The 25,133-nt window shown below is 37.1% G+C and overlaps 1 protein-coding gene across 1 annotated transcript in view; it reads left to right on the top strand.

Moving 5' to 3' along the window:
• The window catches only part of RSRC1 (arginine and serine rich coiled-coil 1), a 394,875-nt gene extending 371,287 nt beyond the window's left edge, over window positions 1-23,588 (top strand). The window contains exons 8-10 of the mRNA XM_046659843.1: window positions 15,270-15,376; window positions 22,464-22,619; window positions 23,248-23,588. Coding sequence (XP_046515799.1) covers window positions 15,270-15,376; window positions 22,464-22,619; window positions 23,248-23,340 — 356 coding nt within the window. The 3' untranslated portion in view covers window positions 23,341-23,588. The remainder of the gene's footprint in view (window positions 1-15,269; window positions 15,377-22,463; window positions 22,620-23,247) is intronic.
• The last annotated feature ends 1,545 nt before the right edge of the window (window positions 23,589-25,133 follow it).

Raw genomic sequence — 25,133 nt, 5'->3', positions numbered from 1 at the left:
GGGTTCGGTACCATCTGCAATTTCAGGCATCCACCGGGGGTCTTGGAACATATCTCTCACTGATAAGGGAGAAATACTGTATCTGCTGTTTTCCTAAAAATTAAAAATGAAATAGAATCTTTAAGGAGCTTCCCTCTCCAATAAAGGAATGCCACATTCTCTAGCAACAGTAGCCTCTCTGTCTTCAGCTCATCATACAACAAATAGCTACTAGATTCCTTGTGAATGCTTAATATGATCCAAACACTAATCTTGTTAGACTTTCAAACATAATATTTGGTTCCCTAATTCACCCTGGTTTGGCCCATTGATGTTTGGCAGCAAAATTTCAGGATGGTTGATAACCTTTTCGACCATATCAGGTTCTCTTAGAGCTTACAGCTTTGCATTGTCTCAGACTAGACAGACACAGAGAAGGAGGTGTGCTCTCCCTCAGCCAGCACACGGAGAGACAGGTGAACCTGTCCTGTTTAGAACTTCCCTCCAGCCGCCACCTTTGAACGCAGACTTCGTGGGGAGTGATTACTGTTCAGGTTGGTGCCTGGCTTCGCGAGTGAGTTTGCTAAACAAGATTCTTAGAAGGGACCAGCAGAGAGGCCTGAAACTTACCTTCTAAATCCATTTTCTGACTATTTTGATCAAATGGCTCTCTGATGTCTTGGACAATAACTGCTTCCAGGGACTTGTTTTGCTGTCTGACTAATCACTGTCTCATTGCTTCTGGATTATTGACCTCCTATGTCCTTCTGCTGGCCCAGGGTCAGCCTGTAAAAACTCTTCTTAAAATGTTTAAAATTAATTGTGGATTTGCAGTGGTTTCATTTTCAAAGATTTATTTTTGGTGCTAATATTGTTATGTGATATCAGTTTTATAATTATTAAATGAGTTTAAGTAGGCCTGAAAGTATTTATGCGTGTATGTGTATGTGTTTATATATAAAATTTCTATTTTTAATTAAACGTAATGTTCATGGGTTGGAATTTTATTCTTACATTTTTTGCTTGAAGTCTACTCATGTCCAATATAACCAGCGTTCCCTGGTTATTCCAGTTACAGATGCTTCAAACTGGCAAACATACCTTAAGAGGTTTATAAGTTTCTCCACTTGCATGGACCCGTTATAGACCCGTTAAGAGTTTGAGGGAAATCAGCTATAGGAACAAAGTGATATTAATATTAGCCATTCATTTACTTCTAATGGTGTTTTCTCATGACAAACACAATGCTTTAAGTCATAAACTTGCAAAAGACAGGCAAGTCCAGCTTTATTTACAGGTGAAGTAAGTGACTGTGAAAATCAGTGCCAGCTTCACTGTTCCACGGTTGCTGGAGCTACTCTCAGAGGAGTAGGCTAAAGTGTGTATCTCGTTTCCTATTTGTTAATTCTTTTGTTTCTCTGTTTTTACTCTATTCTGCTCCTCTTCGTATCCGAATGGCTCTATATGTGTCTCCGTTTAATGTGGCAAATGTGAAACTTGGGTATGATTTGCTTTATTGATACCATAATGTATTGGAAACAGGTTAAAATATGGAAAGTTTTCTCCATTTTATAAAGGGTGTGATCGTTATTGATGTGAGATTTCCAACTTAAGTGTTTGCTGCCCTCTTTTTCTTAAAGTAGAACTTAATCAAATTATTAGATTATTTCACCAGAATATTTTAATTGAAAAAATTATACAGCTATGCATGTAATTCATAGCTCTGACTTACTACCATATAATTTTCATAACATTGTCAGGTAGAGTTCAGGCCTATCCAAAGTTAGTAGCAATAAATTCAACCAAATAAGAATCGTATATGTTTCTTGATACAGCTTAGACAACTGTATTTCAGCATACAGAAACACACAGAGCTACCCTGCTTTAATAATATAGATAATGTGGCATTTAGGGGTTTTCTTGATTAAAAGCCAAGAATCTTATTTGCATTTCTTTGAAGGGAAAAACTGTAATGAGGACAAAGTATTGGCAAAATGGTGGACCAAACAGAGAAGAGATTATAATTACAGACTTCAGAGTTCAGTTTAGGATGTGTATGTATGTTGTTTCTTAAATGATACGTCGAGGAGTAGAGATTATTCATCCTTTTGATTTGGGATCTGCATGCCCCAGTTCTGTTCCCTGGACAGTTAGATTTACTCCAGGTAGTTCAGACTCTTAAACACATGCACTCACCCTTGGATCTTTACAGTTCCTGAAAAATTGTTTCTATTAGAGTGTCATCCTTTTTCTCACTTCTGATTTTTCTTTCATCAGTTACACCTGAATCCATTTTTCAGACTACATCATTGACCAAATAAAAAAAATGTTTAAGTAATCTTGCGCTGTTTTTTAGTCATTCAAGCCATTATCTTATTATGTGGCAACTCTTTTCTACAGGAACGTGAATGTGGCTCAATTTTGACTCTAAAATCAGAAGAAATAAAAATTTACAATAGCAGTACCTATTTGTGATAAATAGCATTTTTACAACTTGATCAGTTCCAAAAAACTATTTTCAAAGTTGATTTAAGTAATTGGGAATTGTTTTCTTATTTAAGTGTTATACCTAACAAACTAATATTTTGAGAATATCTAATTCTATTAATCATTTATATTTCAACTTATTCCTGGAATTAAATTACATTATATGTTATATTTTGCATCCTAATGCTAAAATCAACATGAAGTGTTAGGAGCAAAGTTTATACTAAGAATCCATTTTATATAAAATGCAAATAACATGGACTAATTAAAGCAATTTTTAAAAAAGAACAAAGATGATTTACACTTCCTGATTTCAAGACTTACTATAAAAACTACAGTCATCAAGACTGCGAATTGCTGTAAGGATAGGCATAGAGATAAAAGGAACAGACTAGAGAGACCAAAATTCAGCCCTCACATATGTGGCCAATTAGTTTTCAACAAAACTACCAAAGCAATTCAGTGGGGAAAGGAAAGTCTTTTCCATAAATGGTGCTGAGAAAACTGGATATCCTTATAGAGAAGAATAAATGTTGACCCTTATCTCATACAATATGTAAGAGTTAGCTTGAAATGTATTATAGACCTAAATATAAAGGCTAAAACTATATAACTTATAGAAGAAAATATAGGAGAAAATCTGTGCAGCCTTGAGGAAGAAAATTATTTCTTTGGTAGACACAAAAAGTATAAACCATTTTTTAAAATGGTAAATTGGACTTTTTTAAATTAAAAAGGTTTTGCTCTTTGAAAGACACCATTAAGAACAAAATGGAAGCTGGCCCAGTGGCATAGCTGTTAAGTTCGCGTGCTCCACTTCGGCAGCCCAGGTTTCGCCAGTTCAGATCCCAGGCACGGACCTACACACCTCTTATCAAGCCATGCTGTGGCAGGCCATCCCACATATAAAAACAGGAAAATGGGCACAGATGTTAGCTCAGGGCCAGTCTTCCTCAGCAAAAAGAGGAGGATTGGCAGCAGATGTTAGCTAAGGGCTAATCTTCCTCAAAACAAAGAACAAAAAGGCAAGTCACAGAATGGGAGAAAATATTGTCAAAGGATGTATATTCATTATATATAAAGAACTCTTACAACACAATAATAAGACAAACAGCCTTATATTTATTAATTATAAATAGTGAGCAAAAGATTTGAACACACACTTTAAAAAAGTAGTGAATGGGCAATAAGTGCATTAAAAAAATGCTCAATATCATTAGTCATCAGAGAAATGCAAACCTACCATATAACCCAGCCATTCCAATATTACATATTTACCCAAGGGAAGTGAGAAATGTGCGCACACAGAAGCTGTACATAAATGTTAATAACAACTTTATTCTCAAAAGCCAGAAACTGGAAATAAGCGAGGCGTCCATCAACAGGTGAATGGATAAACAAATTGTGGATATTCATCTCATAGGATTCTGCCAGTAATACAAGGAACAAAAAACAGAGATACCCAACAACATGGAGCTATCACAAAAATATGCTGAGTGGAAGGCATCAGACATGAAAGGGTGAAGTTCTAGAAAATGCAGACTAATCCACACTGGCAGGAAGCAGATCTGTGATTGTCTGGGGTCAGAGCAGACAGAGATTGACCACGAAGAGGCACAAGGACATTTTTGGTGGTGATGGAAATTTCTATGTCTGGATTGTGGTGTTGGTTACACAGGTGTATACGTTACTCAAAACTCATTGAGTTGTATGCTTTAAATGAGTATAGTTATTATACATAAATTGTACCTCAATTAAGCTAAGTTCTTTAAATGTAATTTGAAGTATTTAGTGGTTTATTTAAACCTCATGCTCTGCTTTTAAGAAAGAGAAATTAGGGGCTGGCCCCGTGGCCGAGTGGTTGAGTTCGCGCGCTCCGCTGCAGGCGGCCCAGTGTTTCGTTGGTTCGAATCCTGGGCGCGGACATGGCACTGCTCATCGGACCACGCTGAGGCAGCGTCCCACATGCCACAACTAGAAGAACCCACAACGAGGAATACACAACTATGTACCCGGGGGGCTTTGGGGAGAAAAAGGAAAAAAATAAAATCTTTAAAAAAAAAAAAAAAAGAAAGAGAAATTAATATCTTCTACCATGCACTACCATCCTCCCTACCCCATCTCTGTTTAAAAGATCAAAATTGTATATGAACTTGATAAGTATATGAAATAAGCATAAACAATCATAACTATTTATCATGTAAAGTTACCAGAGATTCAGAGGCTGAGGAGCCGCCTGGTACAATGGGAAGCACACAGAATTTGAAGTGCAAAAGGCTTGGTTTCATGTCCCAGCTCTGCCTCTTATGGTATCTCTTAAACTTTGAAAGTATGAAGTATCTGATCTGAAAAATGAAAGTACTATTTATTACCAAAAATTATGTCCGTTTCAGGATCAAATGAAATAACAGATGCAAAGGCACTTTGTAAACACAACAATCCATGTAATCAGCTTGTAACTACTTGTGAGTAAAAATTCTAAATAAAAGTTAGTTTCATTTTACCCATGGCTTCTGAGAGGGCAAAAAGTATGTCATTTTCAATCAGAAATCTCCAGCACCTAGTCTAGCACCTGGCATATATATGCTGAATTAATTTCAATTCCTGTTTCTGAACTCCAGAGTTTTTATCAATGTATTCAGGGCAACTAAGGCATGTGGAGCCATGGACTGTTCTCTCCAAGCTCAGAACCCAAACACAAAATGCTTATAAAGAAGAGGTAGTAGAAGTCACAGCTTTATACTGATAACTTTAATGTTCAAGTACAAATATGTTGGGTACCCATTTTCTTCTGACATCGTAGAGGAGAGGATCACAAAAGACTTGAACTTAAGCCATCCACTTATCCTGGCACAGTAAGTCCCCTGGTTCAGAGAATCAAGTCCTTGTAGAGTTAAGCTTCACTGCTTCTAATCCATGTATAACCTGCTGTTAAAGGTGAAATCTAATAAAGGACTAGCCATGAGGGGAAACATAGGATGAAGTCAAGTGGATCAGCACCTTTTTATCATAAGAAGTTAATGGCTCAGACCTTTTTTTGTAGAAGCCTCCTGAATACACTGTCCGCTCCCTGCCCCAGGCCCATGGTGTTCAGGGTAGGCAGCCGCTGTGCAACTCCAAACGGTGGCTGGACTGGCACCAACACCAGTGCTACTGACACTTTCCCAGAAAGTTCTCTCTTGTTAACATTGATGCCACATATGCACCCTTTCTCTAGCTAGTGGGCTGCCAGAACATAGCAGCGTGCAAACGAGAGCAAAGGCGTTCCTGGGATGATACAAGAAGAGAGTTGTCGATTTCCTCTATCTCCTCTGCACCTAGGAGTGAGCGTAACCGATGCTTTTGGGGACTATAAGGAGACTACAACTTTTCACCTTCTCTGGGTTGGAGGACAGAGTTGCCTCTGGGTTCGGTATTTGTTTCTGGAAAATCTCTCCTTTCGTTTTACTGTCATCCTCTAATAAACTGATGCATCCTCTTTGCAAAATATAAGACTATGGAGTTATTATATGTGCTTATAAATACACTCATGGATGAACGGTTCTTTTGATCTTCCAGTAATCTTCATTTTTTATCTCAGTAATTTTTGTGCTTCAACACAATTTCTTTTAAATAAGGATTTAAAAGTAAAATGATAACCCTACCTAAAGAGCTAAGAGATTTTGATATTTCATAGCTATTCTTTCTATTTTTAGTTGTTTGGTCCTTACAAATGTTTATAATAATCTGCCACTATTAATATTCCTATTTTCTAATTTGTTATAAAAATTGTAACTATCATACAATGATGCATTACATTGTAATCATGAGAAACTATAATATCTTTATATTTGAGCCTAAACTACAATATGAATTTGTGAGATCTTGTTTTTCTATTACCATCTATATTTTGTAATATATGTGGTATGTGTAGATATATATATGTTTATTATAGATACATTTGACTACATTTATATGTTCACAGAGATTTATATAGAGACATTAAGAAAACAAACAGGCACAGTCAGTCATGGGTGTTCGTTATATATAAAGGTTATTGGGGATGCAAAGATATAAAAGATAGAAGAACCTAGTAATTGCCTTTAAGATCAGAGCACAAAGCATTAGTCTGGATTTTACAAGGCCAGCCAGCAACAAAAGAGCAGTAATTTATGAGCTCAGCGTAAAAGAATAGCATAATTGCATTAAAAATTAATGCTAATGAACACTAAAATGGGGAAGGTGGTTATGATGAAAGTTTGTATTCATCTTCTCTGGTTTGAATGATGGCTAGTGGCTTGATTAATGGCTTAATTTCTATCAATTAGCGGGGAAAAATCTCCTGCGAGACAAGGGTAAATTGAGCATTGAATTACATATCTTGCTTTTGTGTGCTAAGAAAAAAGAGCTGCGTATCTCTGATATTAGCCACAGTGACAAATGTGGTGTGCCCTGCGATGTCTGCATTAGCTCTCCTGACAGGCGGGTTGTGTGTGGTTATGGGGTGTGTGGAGATGGCTGGCAGACAGCATTCACTGCAAGGTCCTTAGAAACATACAACTCTTCCATCTACAGAATTTTAATTAGAGTCAATAAGAATTCTAGAATTAAAACGGACAGCAAACACAACTTCAGAGTCTATATTCTGCCCTATTAATCTGGTATACCTCAAATCATATTCCTTTTATTCTATTAAAATAAGAAAACTTCCAGTAGCCTTAGCTTTGTTGGAATAATTATTTCTTACCACTCTAATAAAGTAGATTTGATTACCCATGTTTATTACATTTGAAACAAGCGTAAGGCAATAGTCCACGTAGTTGGACTGCATAGTTGTTATTGGTTTAGCCAGATTCACAGAAACCATTTTAGTTTTTTTGTGACAATTGCTACACAATAAAGAAAGAACAGCTCTTAAGTGGTAATTTACTACTCAGGTTGTTTTCAGACTTAAATAAAAGAAAGCTAGGTTTGCTAAAAACTTTATTTTTTTCTTCTTTAATGAAGATTTTCCAAATATGACATATATAATTCTTGAAAAACTTTTTCAAGTGCAAAAGATTCTGAAAATATAAATCTGTAATCTAGCTCAAGATAATGCCAAAAAACCAAGATAATGTATATTGCATCTCTTCCACATGTAAAGCTACATTGTATTTTACTGAATAAATAAGCAGTAAAATATACAATAAGAACAATACCTAGAATTCTTTATTTCTAGTAAATGGATGAGAAGGAGGAAAAACATAGTTTGTTGCTTGGCAGGTGTGGGTAAAGAATTTATTTGACTAGGAAATAATGACTGGATCACAGTTCAGGGATTGGATCCCATTTGTCCCACCAACTAGACTTGTGACCTTGGCCAGGTTACTTAGCCTCAGTTTCTTATCTCTACAGTGAGAGTAATAATAGTACTATCTCTCCTGGTTATGATAGTTAAATGAGGTGATCCACGTGAAGTGCTTAGCGCAGAGTGCCAGGAACGTAAGCTTCTGTTACTGCTGCAGTTACTACTTCTGCTACCAGGACGGCTCATCTGGCCTTTTTAACAACCATTTAAATGAAAAGTTACCGTCTGTGACCTTCCTCGCTAGAAAGGCATTCCAAATATTGATGATCAAAACAAAATGTCTGTACACCTACAGACGCTAAACTCTGTTTGCTTTATTTCATGATTTCCAGCACACAACTACCATTTGGGGAGTTTGGGTTAGCAGACAACCATTAGGAGGTGATGGGACCTCCATCCCAAGTCCCCGGAGCCTGGCGGTCCGTGTGTCAGCAAAGCCTCGCTTCCCGACTCCCCCTGCAGCATTCTGTGCTGGACTCCAGGCTTGTGGCGGGTGATAAAGTTCACCTGGGCTTTTTGTGCCTTCTCAGAGATGTGCACATGCCTGTGTCTTCTTCCCGTCGTTCCCACAGTCCTGCCACACCACAGATGATGCCACATGAGGTGTAAGTTAAAGCTAGTTACTACCTGGCTGAACTCAGAAAAGGTTGCCAGCTTTAAACCGTATGGTCAGAAACTAAGAGGTTTGTATTCAAACTTTTTAGCCGACTCCCATGTCTTTAGTACTGTTGGCCCGCCAGTATGATTACTGGTGATATCTCTCATTTATTGAGTGCTGTTAATGCTTCCTTAGCCCTGTGCTGAGCACAGGTACCATCTCCCATATTTTTATGGCTTGCTCCTTCACACGACTCTTCTCTCTATTGAAATATCACTGTGTCAGGAGTTCTTCCCTGGTTACCCTGCCTGAAATAGCCCCACCTTTCTCCTTTCTAGCCCCTTACCCTATTCTACTTTCCTTGACATATTGTTTATTTTTGTGTTATTTGTCTCTCCCGTTAAAACATAAGCTCCATGAGACAAGAAACTCTTGTTTGTTTCTAAACCCTAGTACGTAGAACAATGCCTGGTACATTGAATGTGCTCAAATATTTGAAAGGAGGAAATGAGAGAGAAAGGGAAGGAGGGAGAAAAGCAGTCAAGCTCTCAACCATCCTGTGATGTTTTGGCTGTTACCCCAATGCCAGAGTGGAGAAACTGAACAGCCAAGGCCACACAGCTAGTAGGTAGCAGAGACAGCGGTTAACCCAGAGAGTCTGAACCCAGAGCTGTTAAAACTAACCACGTAAAGACATTTAATTTTTTTAATTACAAAACTTCTTATGCTTTGACATTTCCTCCCATGAAGTTTTATTTTTTTAATGGTTACTTTAGTGTCCTCTAATTTTCAGTTTTTCAACCAATGTTTCTTTACTGCTTACTGAGTAATAGACCGTACTTCCCTAAGTCCTGGAGTTGACACAGAAAGGTGTGTCCTCTCCAGCTGGAGCCCTGAAGCTTTCACTCATGAAGAAATTAATATCAGTGCAAGGCAACCTGTGATAAGAGACTCCTGTTTTCACAGGTGGCATCATCAAAGGTGGGCACTAGGCATGGCCTTAAATGACAGGGGAGATTCAGGGAAGGGGAGCTCATTCTGAGTAAGAGGAGCTAGGTGAGGTGCTCACTGTGGATTTTGTCTTTCATGAAGCCTATCCTGATGCCCAGTTCACTGCTGCTGTTAAAATGTTTATCAGAAATTCTTCACTGGTGCAGTCACATTAAAGTTATTCCTATTACTTGGTTTGATATGGAAAGCAGTTTAATATAAGATGAGTCTGTCTTGGACCTCATCCAAGGGGGGTGTTACTAGAGACACTTCAAAAGCCTCATTGACCTGTGTAACTTAGGACTGTGTCATAAGCTTCCAGAACAAGCCACATTCTACTTAAGAAGTTTTCTCATCTTCCAAGTTATTTGTAGACATCAGTTCTGGAAATTTGTGCCCAGGACTATGGGACTTACGAGCAGCCTTAAAGTGTTGGGGTTGGATGGGTTTCTAATATATGCCTTGTATGTTCTACGAAAGAGACTTATTGAAAGAGAAAGCGATGGCTGTGTTTCATTAAAATCTGTCTTCATGGGAAATTGTTTTAATAACTTTAGAATTCCAAGCAAGCTGTATAGGATGTTATTTTCTTACAGATTGTATTAAATAGCCATATTAATTTATTTATTCATTGAATAGCCAGTTACTTTTTGCTTTTTTTTATTCTTGTAAAGCACTTGAAAATGCTTTACATTTCAGTATCTGAATGTTTTGTTATCAATATATATAGTGTACGATAAAAAGGAATTTCACGGATGTTTCCCTTCTTGACTAAAATTTCAGTCAGTTTAAACTGAAAATAAGATATGCTTTTATATTATTCATGCATTTGTGACGGTACTATCAGTATATAAATATTTTTTTTCCTGGAAGAGAAGTAATTCAATAACTATGAGGCAAACTGACCCAAAATTTTTGTAACATAAAGTGCATTTTAACTTTGGAGAAATTCATAAAGTATTAATATTCAAAAAGAGTCAGTTGAAGATGAAATTCTTGTGTCTAAAATACCTTTCATGAAACTCCCGTCTTTTATCCCCTGACTACATCTTGGGTAATAGTGCCCTCTGCTGTTCTCAGACTAGCACTGCTGCCAGTGTAGAGGAGACGGGGTTATTTTGTAATCTACAAATGGTGTACAGATTAAAATTTTGTCTTCTCAAATGAAAGGTTTATGTTGGACCTTGTCATTTTTAGTTAATAATCTTAACTTGTGAACCATTTAATAATATTTTAAAAGAAAATTCTCTAAATGTATCATGCGAAATTGTCAAATATAACTTGAAGTAGCATGTGAGCCTAACTTTTACAATGTAACATTAAAATAACCAATAAAATATTTGATTTTAATTTTTCATAACAAAATGAAAAAAAGACTTTTCGTGCAGTGGGTGAGTATTGGCTTTTTTAGTCTGTGATAGCTTAGCTTTCTGACCCCATTATTTTTTATTTTACTATGAAATATGTATGCCTTCTGCTGACATCCTACAACCAACCTATGGAAGGCATTTTATTTACCGATGATATGTTTATCAAAAAGGGTCAAGTGCTCATGGATATATTTCCTTCAGCGCTACTGTGTTAATGTTTAAAAAGATTCTGTAATTTTGATTCTCCAAGTGACTTTGATGCTGTCTTTATTTTAGCTCATGACTGATAAATGCAAAATACTTTTTATGCTAGACATTCATGCCAAGCGTATAAACAATAACTAGTTTTAATTCACATTTTTCCCAGTCTTAAAATTGGCATAGAATTTTTAAATGACAAATTGGCATGTATAACTTAAGAACCTAAATTTACAGCAATTTATTATATGTTACTCATGTGTTTTATTCTGCTTCCCAAAATGACACAGTTATACTCAAGACATACATTTGTGGGTATTAATATTAGAATTTTGAGTATGAAGCAATTTAAAACCTTTTTTTATACCTGTTGTCTTCAGACAGCAGGGAGCTGAGCTATGTATGAGGCTGAAAATGTAAATTCATAAATCTTTCAAATTTTAAGTATCACTCTCTTACTCTTTGATTTACATATCACACTCTTTAGTTTAAATATCTCATTCTTTAGTTTAAGTATCACCAGTAAAATGGCTCCCACATTGAAAGGTAAAAGCTATGTTGGCTTATTTTCATATTGTAAGTCAGGCAGGCTGGCATGCCCCTATCTGCCCTGTCACTGTCTTAGTCCTGAAGTGGATCTTTAAAGAAACACAAAGATAATGTTCTAGTTTTCTCTAATCTTTTTCCTTCCCTCCTTTATAGTTTCTCCAGTGCTATTTTGCTAAACATACTGACTGGTCGTATGTCCATATTTAAAGCTACAAACACTATAAGCTTTAGACATCAGGTACCGTTCATGAGCTCACCTCTGACATTTAATACTAACAATGTGCTTTGTAAATCCAAACAACAGAAGATGTTAGAGAAAAAAATCCAAGGGGTCAAACAGTTGATACATATGAGACATCATCCTCAAGTCAGAAATGTTGTCTTTTGCCCAGGAATTAATGATTGTGAGACAATAGTGAGACTAATTGAGACCTATACAAACAAATGTTTTCTCATATTGACAAATTAAAGTTGGATCATGTGGAATGGTATCCAACATAATTTGTCTTTGCTAAAATAACACTATTATACATGTAACTAATATATTATCTATTGGTATGGGATATGTTAATATTAATAAATTAGCTGGGCAAAAAATCTCTCATTTCACATGCTCAATTAGAATATTGCGTAATTAAAATCCACAGGAGCTTTTATTCTAAAGCATGTGAAGCTATTTGCTCTTCCATGACACTCTAACAGTGCTTGCTTTCATCTAGAAAAATATATTCTTCCAAAGATGAGAGTGTTGGCTCTGGCAGCTGTTACTTCCACACATCCCATGCATGATTTCTCAGCTGAGGACAGACTGGTTATGTCTGTGAGGGACACATCTGCAGAAGCACTGTCTTTCCTTAAATAAACTGGAGCTTGCATAAGACTATCTAATTATAATTTGTGATTGGCCAAAATGTGAGAAAAATTTTTCACAAAATGTTGATTTTTATTGATCTTACAAAACAAAATTTCTTGTCGTTGTCTCTATAACACTTAACCTTTTCAGCTTAGATCTGCTGGGATGTAAAAATTACTTTGATGCAAATTACTCTACCTTCTTAACAAACCAGTTATTGCAGTTGTTTCTTAGCAAGCAAATCCAGTTTTTATCTATAAAGTCTAAAATCCCAACATTTTTGGATGCCTTCGCTGACTACAATGGCTCCTGATTCAGCTGTGTATTCATATCAGCTTACAGCAAGAATGTGAACAGGGAAGATGTGAACCATAACGTTGCATTTTTCCTGCCCACCTGGCATGTGAAAAAAAACACAAAAATATGAAATGACACATGCATATGGCTATTTGTAAAAGCTAAAGATTGGAAACAAATCAAATGACCTACAACAGGGCATTGGTTGGAAAAAACTATCAAAAAGCCATAAAGTAGATTACGGTACAGCTTTAATTTGTAGGACGTGGAAGTCTTTGTACTGCTGTGGAGTGATAGTGGAGACGTATTGTTAAGTGAAGTAATATACATAGGAATGTGTGGTATGCTAATTTTGTGTAAGAAAGAAGAGAATATGTATACTTATATTTTCAGAAACAAACAATGGAAGGATAAAAACCAAAACCTAATGAAAAATAATTACCAACGGACTCAGGGGAGAGCTAGAGGGATGGGCTGGGGTAGGAAACCTGCCCTTCTCAGAGGGATATTGTTTGAAGTTTTTACTTGAGAACCATGTGAGTGCAATTTAAAAACAAATATTAATCACAAAGGCAATAAAACAAAGCAAGACCTAAAAATCAAAAATGAACTAAAACAAATGAACCTAATCTAACTCTGTATCAAGTTGGTAGCATAATCACATGGAGAATTATTTCAAGTGACTTCAGAGCATAAGTGGAGTAAATTCAGTGGAGTAAATCCTAAGGTCAAAAGGATCCATAAAGAAATTTTAAACTGCATTTAATTCATCTTGTCTTTAATAGTAATGTTTGTCTTATTATTTTGAAACTAATACATACTCAACTCAATATTAGGAAAAACAAGAAAGTACTTTTGATCATATCATTAAGGCCTAAGTTTTTAGAGTAAGAGAAAAGATACACAAATATAAAATCAAAGCCTTTAAATAAAAGTCCTGTGGTTGTTAATTTGGTTGGTAGTATCGGCATGAACTCATATTTTTCTCTTCTAAAAGTATGTCTTTCTTATACACCCGCTGAAGAGGCTGAGAAGCAGTCGTAATCCAGTAACGACAAGCACCCCTCGTGCCAGGTTGTTGTCTCTAAATGTCATCCCCAGGGGAGGAGTCTGAGCTCTGTGGAGCAATGGCTAATTTCGAGTATGGGACAGGAGCTGTACTAGATGAGCCCGGAACATCTTGTCAGGCCTTAGCTACTAGAGATGATATCAAAATAATACAGGAGCCAACTTGAAGAGGCCCCACTACCCAAACGTACGATAATTTGGGCTCGAAAATATGAAAATGACTGCCATGGGCTGAAATATATCAAATATATAAATAGTCATGAATTCATAGTGGTTCTCTTTGGACCAAAATTGATAAATAAAGTGAAAGAATTAAACATTCCTTCTCCCTTTCCTGTACAGACTATTTCACAGTCACCAAATAGTCGATGAGGGAAGTTCTTCATTAGAGAGGAAGCGGAGTTAATAAATGCAGGAAGAAGAATAGAATTAGAAAATCACCATTTTGCAACCTCTAAGGAAAGCAACAAACACTAATGTCTGCTAAAACCATTAAGTGAGAAGTTGATGGAGAACTTTTGGACCCACTGATCAATTTTAACGTCACTGAAAGTGGGAGAAGCACATCCTGGTATGATGTAGTAGGGATCACACAGCACCACCTGTGAGGTCCTCTTGATCAGAAGAAATTGAACCTGAATCTTATCAAGCGCCTAGGTCTAACTACTGGTTTACACAAAATGTGAGGGATAGAGGAACATGTTAAATGACACAAAGAGAATAAAATCACCCAAATCCAGAATGTGAAAAATCTTAAAGGATAAATGGTCCATTTTCTTCAATAAATAAATGGCAATGAAGGAGGGACAGTGGACTGTAAGGGATTTATGAAACTTATCAATCAAGTGTAATGTGTGGACCTTGTTTGGATCCTGTTTCAAACAAACCAATGGTAAAAAGACATTTTTTGGACAATCAGTGAAAATTAAATATGTGCGGTATAAGATGATATAAGGAATTAGTGATAATATTGTTGGATGGGAAGATGGTATTGTAGTTACGTTGCTGGGTTGGTTTTTGGTTTTTTTCTTAAGCACTATCTGAGATGCCTGCTAAAATATTTAGAGGTAACATGGTGTGATGTCTGGGATTTACTTTTAAATACTCCAGGTCCACCCAAAAAAATTGAAGTGAGGATGGATAGATTAAAAAAGAATAATAGACAGTTAATGATTCTAGAAGCTGGGTGATGAATGCGGGTGGATTCATTGCACTCTTATTTTATGTGTATTTCCATTATAGTTTTTTCTTGATTTTTTTAAAAACCCCTCCCACCAGATTAGCCCAAATTAGCTTGGATCCTGATAGCAGTGCCTTCTCAGTAATGTTTTAGCTTTTAGGTGAGTGTCTTACTGTGTAGGAATGTTATATTTGTGCATCTTAGGGTGAAAAAAGTTTCTTGTTAATAGCTTAACTATAATGTCTTTTCTTTTCATCCAGTTAAATTTTGTAATTTGTAAAATTAATTCTTAGAAAGAACAGTGCTTCAGTATAGTGTTGTTAACAAGCTTATACACCAAAACACACTGACATTATAGTCTCTTTTTTTAGACCAAGCCACCCTGGTAGAACAAGTAAAAAGAGTGAAAGAAATTGAAGCCATTGAAAGTGATTCTTTTGTTCAGCAGACATTCAGATCAAGTAAAGAAGTCAAAAAGGTAAGTTTTCATCCAGGCTTTATGAATAAGCCCTTAGATTCCAATTGAAGAGAGACTTTATTAATGGATTTTACTTAAATATAAGTGCTTCTTCTAATAGATAGATGAAGTAGGGCAAGAGAGGGTCAGCATGTTATTGAGAAAGAGAGAGAATGAATCAATGAGAAGCAGCTCAAGTTTAACTTGTAAAAAAATATACAAAAATGTGTCAGATGCCATTTTTATTTTAAAATTCACTGAGAAGACAAAATAAAACGTCAACATGACGGTTCTATAACAGTTATATAGATTTCACGAGCACATACAGTTTTCCTTTCAAATGTATACGTCTACTTTTTGAATTGATGTTGCTAGAGAAAAGTCAGAAAAAGGCTTTAACAATAAACTTATAACCCACATAGTGGCGTGTGTTGACCTTCCTTGTCCGGATGGGTGTCACTTGTTCAACTCCAGCAAAAGGAGCTTTGATTAGCACTTTATTTCTGTTGACTGTTTCATATATTCTTTCTGTTGTCATCAGGGCTGCATTTAGGAGTTTGTTTCTTTAGTAGAAAGAGGCGTTCTGCTATGAAATGCATGGATCCAATAACATACGTGTAACGAAGACATGGCGTGCTTACCACTTAGTGAAAAGTGTTGTTCCACATCTTTAAATGTCTTAATGACTGTGTAATATGCTACTGATGAATGTGTCATAATTCACTTATTTTTTTCTCTGATAGTAGATATTGAAGTACTTGTAAGTTTGGAGGTATTACATACATTTTGCAAATATCCATTATTATCGCCTTAAGATAAATTTTTCAAGATAGAGTTATTTGTTAAACGTCAGTAGTGGTTTTTTTACACATGTTCCCAAAGTCATCCTTCAGAAACATTGTACAATTCAAATGCCACCCAGAAGTATGAGGAGATGTCTCCTCTCCCCCTCTGGTTAACACTAAGGCCTGTCAGACTTTTTCCTGTTTACTGACCTAATAGGTGAGAACTGCCCTTTTGCGTTTCTATTAGCATTTCTTTTGTTACGAGAGAGAAGAACATCTTTTCAATAGCCGTATACTTTTAAAACCACTCATTCTGGAGCCACAAATTGAGCACGCGCTGCATGCCAGACGCACACCCTGGGCAGCCTTGGTTCATCCACGGCCCCGGCCTCCTCGTGCCTTGGATTTCATTTGAACTCTTTGCAGTTGGCTCCACAGCTCCTCACACATGGAGCTGTGAAATGAGCATTCATAAATATAACTGCCCATCTTATTTCATATCTTACTTCTGCATATGAAAAGGTCATTCGTATGTCCTAGTAGAATTGTAATTTACTTTAAAATTTACTTTCCCAGTATTTGTCTTCTGAAGTGCACCCTGACTTCCCAGTTCTTAGTGGACTCAATTAAGATAAACCAGCATTTTCTTTCTGTGGAAATACTTAGTCCTCTGTAGTTAATACACTGGGTTTTCTTCTGAAAAACTTTTTCTCGTTTGGTACTAATTATTAATATAATAAACTTATTTTTAATTCCATTCCTCTCCTCTAAATACTGGCAGCTCTTCCAATAACTGGTGAAATTGGCAATGAGTAAGGAAATTGATCAAAAGCCTATTTGTCATCCTGGGAAGAGCACGGGCTTTGGACGCAAAGAGATCTGAGTTTGAATCTTAACTCCTACACTTCCTACCATGATTTGTGATCTTGAGTAAGCCTCATTTCCAAATTCATAAAGTAGTTAATTACACCTACTTTTTGGAGTTATTGAAGATTAAATATAATGATTATTAAATACCTAGTATGGTTCTTAATCCAGTAAGTGTTTATTTTTACATAACATACTCGAGCATCTAAATTATTTGATATCTGAACACATTCTATAAACTAAGCATAGAGCTTGAAAATTCTACTACTCTAGGTCTTAAGTATAAACACCTTCGCCCATTTACATTTCTCTGATATGACCCTTGTTTTCCCCAAGTCTCCATGCTCAGTAAGACAGATCTCTTACTGAGAAATGCAGAAATTCTTTAGACATCTGGTTTCACCTTAAAGGTCTTTTGAAATGTATGAATGTAATAATATCTTTATATTTGAACTCTAAGGTTAGTGATGTTTTTACGTCATCATATCCTCTAGAAAAATTTTTAAAAATTATTTCCCTATAGAGGCCAGCCCAGTGGCACAGTGGTTAAGTTCACACGTTCTGCTTCAGGGCCCCAGGGTCTGCCGGTTCAGATCCTGGGTGTGGACTTATGCACCACTTAGCAAGCCATGCTGTGGCAGCATCCCACATACAGAGTGGAGGAAGATGGGCACAGAAGTTAGCTCAGGGCCAGTCTTCCTCAGCAAAGAGTTGGACTGGTGGCACATGTTAGCTCAGGGCTAATCTTCCTCAAAAAATAAATTATTTCCCTATAGATTATTAATTTGAAGACAACTGACTGATCTAAGAGAAAAACTCTTCTTCTCAAATCTATAACAAAACCCTGTACGGTTAAGTAGCTTCCCATGGGACCAATATAAAGGAATTCCACCTACATCTCTGATCAAAGGGACCACCCTAGTTCTCTTATCTTAAAATGGGGATAATACCCATGTCAGAGGTTTTTATAAGCATGATCAAGATACTTTGTATAAAACAGTTGGCCAGGTGCCTGGCACATGGTAAGTACTCAAGAAATGAAAGTTTCTTACTGTTACTGCCCCTCCTTCTGTCGTGAATGCTGAGGGCTGTATTTGTCTACAGCTTCCCGAAGAGGAATTGTAGGTACAAAGATCCCCGTTTTGCTTGGGCCAGAGGTTGTTTTCTGTGATTTTTTATGGTCATAGACCCTAAAATTCTCCTCATTTGAGGCTCAATGGCCTATTGTATAACTGAGCAAATAGTTAAAAATTACTTCACAGCTTTACACAGCAACTTACTGGTTTCACGTACAGACATCAGCATTGCCAATTCATTTCAATGTTAAACGTTCAAGCACTAAGGGGGCCAGGCCAGTGGCATAGTGGTTGACTTCATGCACTCCGCTTTGGTGGCCCAGGGTTCACAGGTTTGGACCCCAGGTGTGGACCTACACACCGCTCTTCAAGCCATGCTGTGGCAGTGTCCCACATACAAAATAGAGGAAGATTGCTACTGATGTTAGCTCAGCACCAATCTTCCTCAAAAAAAAAAGCATTAAAGCACTAAGCAAATGATGTAAAACAATGTTGTATCCTAGCCACACTGTTTTTTACATTTAAATAACTTCAAATAACTAAAATAATAAAGGCTACCATTAATACTAGGCATTTAACATATATAATTTATCTAATGTCCCAATAACCCTTATTTATAGCTAAGGAAACGGAGGCTTAGCAAATTTTATAACCCGTGGTCAAACTGCCAATAAATGACAAGAAGCAATATCCAAACCAAATTTTTCCGACTCCAGAGCCCGTGTTTTTCCTACTAATCAAATGTCTCTCATAGTTGTGAATTCAATGCATGCTCCCTGTTGCAATATAAAGAAAGCATGTATTGAAAGCTAGGTAGTGGCGCCAACAGCGAAGTATGCTAAAAAGCCTCAGAAGATGGCATTTACCTTAGTGAATGTACAATAATCTAAAGTATTAGCCATCCAACACTGGACTTTCATAGTCACTGCATTTCAGGATGATCAGAAGAGCAGTGCTGGGCTAACAATGAATAAATTCACTCTCGACTGTAATACAAGGCAGAGGGCCAATTTGTTAGTTTACAAAGTGATAGCCCTTTCTGGTTTCTGAAATGTCTGTGTCTGCGTTATAAGGTAGGGATTCAGGATGCCCCAGAAGCTGAATTATTTATCAGGAGGTTACTTAGCAGAGGGAGGTAAATTATCTTGAGGACCAACGCCTCCAGACGGGAGAGGTGGTGGGCTACCCCGATGCATAGCAAAGACTACCTCTCTTGAGGGCTAAGCTACCCATGACCCGAGTTCCACGATCTTTCTCTCCTCGTCAGTTCTACACACATTGATATAAAGTTTGTATCTCTGAAAAGCCTATACTAGCCACCCCTTCAGTTCATAGGGTCTTTCTTTAGCTGTGTTAATCCCGCTAATTAAGCTAGGGAGCTGTTACCAGAAAAGTGGCTGTTACCAATGACATGTGAAAGATTGTGTCTCCTGCAACGCATATTGATTTAATTAGTTTAACTCTCTGCAATCATATTCCTTTTGTGTGAGGACATAATTTGATATCTCCTGCTATATCATCAACCTCAGGACCCAAGGTGCAGCTTGTTTTCAGACCACTGTCCCAGATAAGCTTATTACCAATTATTCTACCCTAAAATTGTCGTAGCTGGCAGAAATCCTCCTCTGTTTCAAAGGAGGGTCAATAACCCTAAGCAGTCTGGTCATTTGTTCTCTCACTTGGAAGTATATTTTAAAACAAGTTTTTCCAAACGGAACCACCAGGTGGCAGTTAAAGCCAGGTGTTTGATAGTGGCCATGTTCAAATTTTCTCTAACAGTTTTCCTCACTTAAGTAAAGAAGCAATTAATGGTTCTCCTCACATACTTTTAAGATAGCTGTTATTAAATAATAACTTCCATGCTCTGATCCTAACCTCTGAAAACTTTACCCTATATGTGTGTAAGCACTTCTCAAAGAACTCTTTAATGTGCTGTGTAGGGAAAAACAGAATGAGATCCTTGGGTTTCATAATAGAATGTTCTCTCTGCCACCTGAACACGTGCAGTGCACACCTGTGACCACTATAATAATGGCACTCCACAGGTGATCACGGCGGTCCGACGTAGACAGCAGTCTCCTGCTGAGCCTGTGAGAGCAGGGCTGAGGTCTGCAGAATGCCATGCTCTTTTTAAAACAAAATTTATTATGGCAGAAGTTTTATTTTTTTTAATTGAAGTATAGTTGACATACAGTATTGTATTAGTTTCAGGTGTACAGCAGAGGGATTTGACATATATACATTGTGGAACGGTCACCTTGGTAAGACCAGTGACCATCTGTCAGCAGACAAAGTCATTACAATATTGTTGACTGCATTCCTGCGCTGTACCTCACGTCCCCGTGACTGACTTGTTTGATGCCTGGACGTTCGTACCTCTTGAGCCCCTTCACTTATTCGTCCCCTCTCCTCTGACCACCAGCAGTTTGTTCTCTGTATCTATGAGTCTGTTGTGTTTTGTTTTGTTTGTGTGGTCTTATATTCTCTGCACGGCAGTGTAGAATACCAAAGATGCCGTCCTGGACCTCCCTGGATTAGCATACTTCCCACTTCCCTGTGCAGAGTATTGGGCTTTACTGTTATATGGCCTCAGTTTTATAAAGTATCAGTATAACATCGCTTAGGGCTATGAGCCTTTAGGCCCCTGTGTTGGAGACTTAGAAATCTTTGGGACCTGAGGGAAAAACTTATTGGCTCCAAAATGTAAGAAGAAAACTGCCAAATTAAATTTAACAAATATTTCTTTAAATATCTCTATGGCACTTGTTATAATTTGTGGTTATGTATTTATTTGGATGTACATTTGTTAGTAATCTCTCAGCCCCATTAGCAAAATGCAGTCTCCACTGGGGACAGAGAACATACCTGTTTTCTTCTCCCTGTATGGCCAGTGCTTAGCAATTAGTGCTCAATAAACACTGATTAAATAGATGGATCTCCAATTCTAAGATAATTTATTGTAAGAGAATTAAGTAATTCATGGATATTTCATTTTCTAGATGTTTTTCCTGTTGATATCTGTTTTGCACTTCATTCAGAGAAGTGAATATTCAGAAGTAGATAACTCAAAAGAAAATGGACATTGAAAAACTAGAGGTGTGGAACCAATAGGTGTAGAAAAAAGGCTAAATAGTGGAATTAATCTCCTAATCATCTCGAGGATTTTTATTTTAACTTTTAATTTCAACTTCTCATTTAATCCATTTCATATTATCTCTGCACCCTTGCTGCTAGTCAGCCACGTCCCTGGCCTTGTCCTTTCTCGGAGAAGGAGACATTGGAATTAACTCGAGTTAGCACTGCACTGCTGGCTGCTTCCAGACAGGAACCAGGATCTGTTAGTCTTTTTGTCCCTAGCACTTAGTATAGTGCCTGGCACATAATATTATACAATGGAATGTTATTCAGCAATAAAAAGGAATGAAGAAGGGCCAGCCCCATGGCATAGTGTTTAAGTTGGGCGTGCTCCACTTTGGCAGCCTGGGTTTGCAGATTCAGATCTCAGGTGGGGACCTACACCACTTGTCACCCATGCTGTGGTGGCAACCCATATATAACGTGGAGAAAGAATGACACAGATGTTAGCTCAGGGCTAATCTTCCTCAAGCAAAAGAAGAAGAAGGTTGGCAACAGATGTTAACTCAGGGCTAATCTTCCTCAGCAAAAAAAAAAAAAAAAAAAAGGATGAAATACTGATACATGCTACAACATGGATGAACCTTGAAAACATTATGCTAAATGAAAGAAGCCAGTCACCAAAAACCACATATTGTATGATTCCTTTTATATGAAATGTCCAGAATAGGCAAATCCATAGAGATGGAAGGTAGATTAGCAGTTGCCTAGGAATGGGGAGCAGTGACTGCTAATAGGTAGAGGTTTTTTTAGGAGGATGATGAAAATGTTCTAAAGTTGCTTGTGGTGATGGTTGCAAAACTGTGGATATGCTAAAAGCTGTATAAATTGTGATATGTGAATTATATGTCAGTAAGTCTGTTATTAAAAAAACAAAAACAAAATAACCTTTACACTTGCTGTTTATACCTAAAGAGGCCAACTGAATGCTAGAGATTTGTTGCAAGCTTGTTCTGATTAGTAGAATTTAGATATATGAAATATGTATTTTTTCAGTAGTATAGACTCGTAAGTACCAACTTCTTAAGAAAAATATGCTGATCGTAAGAAGTGATAAACATTTCCCAATGTTTTTGGGGTTTTTTTGCTTGTTTTAGGAATAATTGTTTCTTATTCAATAACTTAGGACCTTTTTGTGATTGTCATCTCAAAGGAGACTAATTAAGCAATTATTCAAAATCAGAAATATTATTAAAGCAAAATTCTAATTGTGATCCAGTTAATAATGCGTGTTGTATATTTCAGTCAGTGGAACCCAGTGAAGTGAAGCATGTAGCTGCGGCAGCATCAGGACCAGCGTCCGTCACTGCTGAGCCGCCCAGTAATGAGAAGGAGATCGACCCTGGCAGCATCCCTACTGCCATCAAGTACCAAGATGACAACTCTCTGGCCCATCCAAACGTAAGATCCATAAACCTCAAGAATGTCAGTTGAAGTCTAGTTGACTGAAATCAAGTCAAACTGTTGTTCTCTTGTGCTGGCAACAAGACCATTTGAGGAGTGGATTCCTATGTTCCTCTTTGCTAAAATAGGCAGCCGACCCCCAGCCCTCAGAGCTGCTACATGTCTTTGAATCTGGTATTGCCCAACTCGTGCTGCCTGCCTCCTAGAAGTCTTTCTATGGTTAAGAAAAATAGGTCAAAAAAGAGTTTTGTTTTTAATCTGGCACCAAAAGATCTAATTCTGGCTCGGCATTCGTTGGTTCGTTGACTGTGAGCATGTCACTAACATCATATGTTGCTCTTTTGTGAAATAGTGTCATTTCACTATGTCAGAAAGATCGTAGGAAATAAACTTCACAAAATCAGATGTAAAGTTGTTAACCAGCGATGTTGATATTTGCTTCAAGACTTTCTGAGCGTTATTACTTCCAACAGATGATCTTCACTTAAGAAGTCGTCAAGAGTTTAAAAGTCGCCAAGTCCTGTGCTGGAAGATGGATTCTGTGACGGTGTATTTGTGTCATGTAAGGCCCAATCGAGTGATTGGCAGACAATAACAATTTTCCTTTTTCTTTTTCTTATTTCAGTTGTTTATTGAGAAAGCTGATGCTGAGGAAAAGTGGTTCAAGAGGCTAATGGCTCTCCGACAGGAGAGGCTCATGGGCAGCCCCGTGGCCTGAGGGATCCACGCACGGTTGAATTAACAGGAGCAGTGGAAAGTTAGGTTTTTAAATCCCAGTATTAGATTTTTACTCTTAAAAAGAATTTAGCTGATTATATAAAAAGATAATCTCATTTCATTTTTTTCTCATGTAGTCTTGAATATTTGTTAATTTGAATTTAATCAAACATTGTAAATGTTAAAAGTACTGTGAAATTTAAGAATGCATGAAAATGTCATACTGTCAATAAAGCTAATGCTAAAAGTATCAGTGTTAAAATAAATGTTACGTAGTAGTGTTTCTGAGTCCAATTTGAAGAATATCGAGTTGTTATTTAAAGACACAATTTTGATTAATCACGCACATATATAAGAATCAAACTGTGTGCTGTAAATACGGGATTTCATCTACCATGTATTCCGAAACATTTTTTAATTTTTTATTTTACCTTATTGCAAAATTTTGGACACAATAAAAAGGAGCTCTAAACAATGTAAGCAGAATGAGCATCTTAAAGGAATTTCTTGAAAATTAAATAAATTGATGATTTATTGCCTAGAGATCAGCTTTCACTAGCTGCTGCCTTGAAACACGTGAGCAGATCCCAGCTGATTCTTTTGGAAATCACATGTTCATGCCAGACCTACCCAGCTGGCCAAACACCCACGATGGAAAACCCATTTCTGAGAAGCCTGTGAGAGCTCTCACTTCAGTCTTACTGACCCAGCTGCTGCCCCCTGCAGAGGGGGCCAGCTCGTTGTGATTTTGATAAGGCCGTCTGTCATAGTGGATACCTTTCTCTAGAAGCTGAATGAAAATCAACTGTGTGTTCCGTACTACCGTGCCAGACATACGGACTTTTAGGCCTTGGCTTACAAAACAAGTTTCCAACAGCTGACGTGGATAGGCCCCTTTTCTGTTTTGTTCTCTGTCTCGTCTCACTCTGATCTAGACCCTATGAAGACTGTGCCTCGGAACACAAGATAAACGTGAGAAGTTCTTGGGCTGAGATTACCAATATGTAAGATATTTTAATGCCATCTTTTGTGTGTTTCTGAAACTACTAAAATTCTAATCCCTATTAAAAATGAAAAATATAAAGATCTTACACTCAATTGTAATAAGTATGGAAAACAGACTGATAACAAAATACGTGTTTTTGCACAAACATATTTTCACATTCTAAATAGATGCGAATTTGTGTTTTTTTCTTTAGCTTTAAGTAAAAGTGCCCAGCATGGTCTCAGGTTGGTGTTGTTTTTAATGTAGACATACAAATTTTTAGTGACTTAAAAAAGGGTTTTCACTGGACAGATACATGCAAAAGAATGAAAGTAGACCATTATCTTACACCATACACAAAAATTAACTCAAATGGATTAAAGACTTGAATGTAAGACCTGAAACCATAAAACTCCCAGAAAAAAACATAGGCAGGACACTCTTTGACATCGGTCTTACCGGTATCTTTCTGAATATCATGTCTCCTCAGGCAACGGAAACAAAAGGAAAAATAAACAAATGGGAATACATCAGACTAAAGAGCTTCTGCACAGCAATGGAAAGCTTCGACAAAATGAAAAGACAACCCACCAACTAGGAGAAAATATTTGCAAATCATATCCAACAAGGGGTTGATTTCCAAAAAACATAAAGAACTCATATAACTCAACAACAAAAAAACGAAAACCCAATCAAAAAATGGGCAGAGGGTATGAACAGATATTTTTCCAAAGAAGATATACAGATGGCCAACACACATGAAAAGATGCTCGACATCACTAATAGGGAAACACAAATCAAAACTACAA

The sequence above is a fragment of the Equus quagga genome, chromosome 4, assembly GCF_021613505.1.
Source record: "Equus quagga isolate Etosha38 chromosome 4, UCLA_HA_Equagga_1.0, whole genome shotgun sequence".
NCBI classification, from domain to species: Eukaryota; Metazoa; Chordata; class Mammalia; order Perissodactyla; family Equidae; genus Equus; species Equus quagga.
The sequence above is the reverse complement of the archived record's forward strand: the minus strand, read 5'-3'. Positions and strand labels throughout refer to the sequence as shown.